Here is a 4145-nt window from a genome sequence, read left to right on the forward strand (position 1 = left end):
CTAGAAAATATTCCTATGATAAACATAAATTTTGAATTCAATTCTTGAGCATTCAATTATATAACATTTTTTTCTCATTCCTAAACACCAAACATTTCTTTTCAATCTTAGAAAACTTAAGAAGATTATAACAAAATCAATATACATATAAATGCAAAGTAGTCAATTACTGAACATAACGTTCTATAGAAGCACTCAATTACTTAACAGTTCAAGCTTCCATACTTGCATGTTTACCTCGAATTTTGATACAAAATTTGATGTATATAGAATATCTACATTTCATAATATGAACGCATTTACAATGTGCTATGAGGTATACAAAAGTTACATTGGTTTTTACATGACAAAATAATATATAATGACCATTAATGTGTCGATATCCAAAATGAATTCTACAGAATGTGACAGACGGTACGTGGTTAATCTACATGATCTTACCTCGTAAATGGAGGCAATACCTCTTCTGCACTTGTTCTGGTATCTCGAGGAAACAGTCCACCTTCTGGATGTTTGTGACAATGAGGTGAATAAGGGTAACTTGATCATCCACAGTTAATCCCTCGATATTATATATGGTGTTAACTATCTCCTTCCGACGTCCAAACTCCAGCTCATAATTTTACTTTTGCCACGATACAAAGTCTGCTCATGTGTGATGACTGCATATCAATGATCATTCGAATAAAGTCGATCAATTCTGTCTGGAATGATGGCCTCTTCCAATTGTTGTCTACAGATGGCTTGATCGATATGCTCGTTCTACTTGTAGATAACTATGGTGACTCTTCATTCATTGCATCCCAAGTCAATGGGTTACTGTCCATCGTTTGTCCAGTATGTTCAAGTCCTATGACTCAAGGCGAATCTCTTTCTCCATCTCCCAGTACACATTTGATGCCATCACGATCGGGGGCAAAGGATTGTCATGTGGGGATGTCATTCCCAAATATGTATTTCGTAAGTATTAATAGGAATGAGCAAAACAATTTGATAAATCAACATGAATGAGATGACAATAGTAAGTATTTTATCCATTTAACCACACTTGAATGAAAAATCACATAACAATCAAAATTTCAAATGTTCGAAAAAAAAAGCAAAAGACTATTCATCCCAAATTAAAGTATAGATGTCTTTTATTGTCAATTTATTTCTTTATTCCAAACTTACACATAAGCATTATGTATCAACACAAATATAGATCGGACCAATGTGAATAAATCCACAAAAAGGCCTAATCAATTACAATTTCAAAGGTTGATAATTTGGTTCGTTGTCATCATAATTGTTGACTTAAAAATACACAAAGAAAACATGTGAATTTGAAATTCCAGATCGACACCATCAAGCTACTTATTGACGATATGATAAGATTGAAGCTTAGTTTTTGTTCTTAAGCCTGACACAACAATAAAAAGAAAACATTTACAAGCGTCATAAAGAGATTAAAGCAATAAGAATTCTAAAATAAAAAATAATGTAATTCTATCGAGAAGTAATTTGTGTTAAGAGACATATGGTACCAAGAAGCGCTTCTTGTAGTGTTCAACAATGGCTTTAGGATCGTACTTTGTTTGCTTGTAAGCATCATTCTTGTTGAACTCCTGCAACAAAATGCTAACAGAGTTGTATAAGAAAATTTTCTATAAATGCTGTTAGGGCTTGTATTTTAAAAGGCCCTTTTGATAATGTTCTCATTTTCTATTCTTTGTTCTCTTTACTTATTTCTTGAGAAACATATAACCTATTTTGTTTCTATTTCCAAAATTTAAGAACCATTTCTAAAATTTTAAGTAATTTTTCCTTTTCAAGTCTCAAAATTTATTATCAACAATAAGCTACTGATACTATTAGAATATGCAAATTCAACCTACCTCAATCCATGCAGCTAATTTAGGCCTTCCTTCAGTGATGTCAATCTTGAAAGCCTCAAATAAGAAAACTTGATACCTTTCAACAAATGGAACGTAGGCTATATCCACCTAAATAAAAGAAAATTCAATCATAAAACTAAGCAGAACTTTACTTACCACACAACAACTGAGCTTAGCTTTCCTAAAATTCCTACGGCATCAAGACTCTTTTGATTGGAAATACAGAAGAAAAAGAACAGCCAGGGCCAAGTTACCTGACTGATCTCTCCAAGGAAGAAGGGGCCATCAAACTTTTGCAAAGCATTTTCCAAGTAATCAAATTGAGCACCTTGGGTGTTGTAGTATAATCAGGCTATTTTTGTAACCAAAAGACTGCACAAAGAGAGCGATTGAGTCGAAAAGTTTTACCTGCTTCCTTTGCGGTGTCGCCTTTAAAGGAAGAGATTATTGAGCTGACAAACGTATCGCTGTAGGAGAGCAACTCTTCAGCATACTCTCTTTTAGCAGGATCCTACATTTTGTATTGGATAACCAAAATGAGCACTACGAGCAGTAAACAGAACAGAAAATTAATTTCTACCTACATCTGGGAGAAGAGAAGGTCCTTCAAAGTTGCCATCAACATATTTGATCAGATCAAGACTTTCTCCAATAACTTTCCCATTATGTTCCAGAGATGGCACCTGTTAAAAGAAGAAACACGTGGTAAATCACCAATCAACTCAAAATCTTAGGCATACAATTCAATAATTTCTATGCTTTAACCAATCACATGCAAACTTGAAAATTGGTTGAAGGTCCAACAAATGAAAATCAATTTTAGTTAAGAATAAATTTACAATTGAGTGGTTCAAAGAAAAGTCCTCTTCTAATGTTAAGTCACCAATCAACTTAAAAACTTAAGTTGTCAAAATGAGCATAACTTAATTGGAATAGAGTTTGTACTATTATCCTCGAAGTAGAGGTTTCCCCTGCCTCATATTGTAAAAAAAAAGTTAAAAATATAATTTGATGAATCATGTAAATTTAACTTTAGTGAACCAGGAACAGGCGAACGGAACAAGAATATGATTTTTCTTCAACACGAATCACCTTGTTTAGAGGGTATACTTTCTCCTTATACCAGTCGGGCCTGTTATATAGATTGAGAGGAACTAGCTTAATTTTATCTTGTAGTCCCTGCACCCAAATGAAGCAGAGCAGCAAATGACAATTGGTGGCAATAAATGATGCGAAATACAAAAACAGAACCAATTTTAAAACTTAGTAGACATCAAAATGAAAGTTCAATAATCTAAAACTTTTTTTTAGATTTAGAGACCTATTTGACACAAATCTAAAACTTGGGACTAAACTTGTAATTCAACCCATTTTTAGAACAATCTTAACAAGTAATAGAGTAGCTATAACATTTAGGCAAGACAATAAGACCTCGCAACCCAAAAATGAGCAACCAAACCTTGTAATTCCGGATGATCCACACGCGTTGAGCATATGGGCAAATGTAAGCAGTATACAACCTTCAAACAGCAGTGAAAAAAGTCTCAAATGCGAGTGAATTTAGGGATAAAGAAGACCTCAATCAGCGAGAACCAGAAATTTCAACAGATAAAGAGGGTAAAACAAAACAAACCTAGTAGTTCCGTCGAATAGAGGAGGTTGTTCGGCTGTGGCATCCAACGACGGTGGTAGAACCTCTTCCCGGCTGCAACAAGAATCAAATTCACGAGCAAAAAAAAAAAAAAAAGCGGTGATACTGAACTCGCATTCGCAATACTCACAGTGCAGCCATGGATGTTCTTCGAGAGATGATTGTAAAAGATTTCGCTGACGTGTGGAGCTGAGTGCTTTTTCCTTTTTCTTCTTCGAGGAATCAATTATAAATGTGTCGCACTTTTTTCTTCAAATATGTTTTGGTTCAAAATTTCGTTTAAAAAAAGTAAGATCCATCTTTGGTCCCATCAATAAATATAATTAATGCACACGAAACTTAATTCATGTATCATTTCAAAGTATTGAACAAACGTGTGAATCAAAATATGTCTTCAAATGTATCAATTAGAGATAAACGACAAAAATGTACATTTTATCTAATGTTTGTTGATCAAAGTATCTGTTTTAAAACTTTAAAGATTACTTAAACACAAACTTCAAACTTCCGAGACCAAATATTTTTTTACCTGGAGATAATATTTAGTAAAAATTGATGAACATCACAACTTTAGAGAAATGTAAAACAAAAAAAACAAAATATTAAGAAAATGTTGA

General features: G+C 33.3%; 1 protein-coding gene across 4 annotated transcripts; it reads right to left on the reverse strand.

Annotated features, from left to right (window-relative positions):
* Positions 1-256: 256 nt before the first annotated feature.
* On the reverse strand, positions 257-3818 carry LOC103486435 (glutathione S-transferase L3-like). Of its 4 annotated transcripts, none has more exons than XR_001762316.2 (10): positions 3659-3818; positions 3511-3582; positions 3337-3397; positions 2970-3056; positions 2462-2560; positions 2286-2388; positions 2132-2205; positions 1878-1985; positions 1527-1620; positions 257-951 (listed from the first exon to the last, which is right to left on the reverse strand). XR_001762316.2 is itself a non-coding variant. In XM_017044243.2 (10 exons), exons 1-10 carry the CDS (start codon positions 3667-3669, stop codon positions 940-942), a joined length of 708 nt encoding a protein of 235 aa, XP_016899732.1. In that variant the 5' UTR covers positions 3670-3818; the 3' UTR covers positions 257-939. The 4 variants fall into 4 exon arrangements, 2 of the variants coding, with proteins under 2 accessions (XP_016899732.1, XP_008442614.1); XM_017044243.2 differs by having other exon boundaries at positions 1527-1607; XR_001762315.2 differs by lacking the exon at positions 257-951 and adding an exon at positions 1111-1402.
* Positions 3819-4145: the final 327 nt, after the last annotated feature.

This window comes from Cucumis melo, chromosome 4 (assembly GCF_025177605.1).
Source record: "Cucumis melo cultivar AY chromosome 4, USDA_Cmelo_AY_1.0, whole genome shotgun sequence".
Classification (NCBI taxonomy): Eukaryota; Viridiplantae; Streptophyta; class Magnoliopsida; order Cucurbitales; family Cucurbitaceae; genus Cucumis; species Cucumis melo.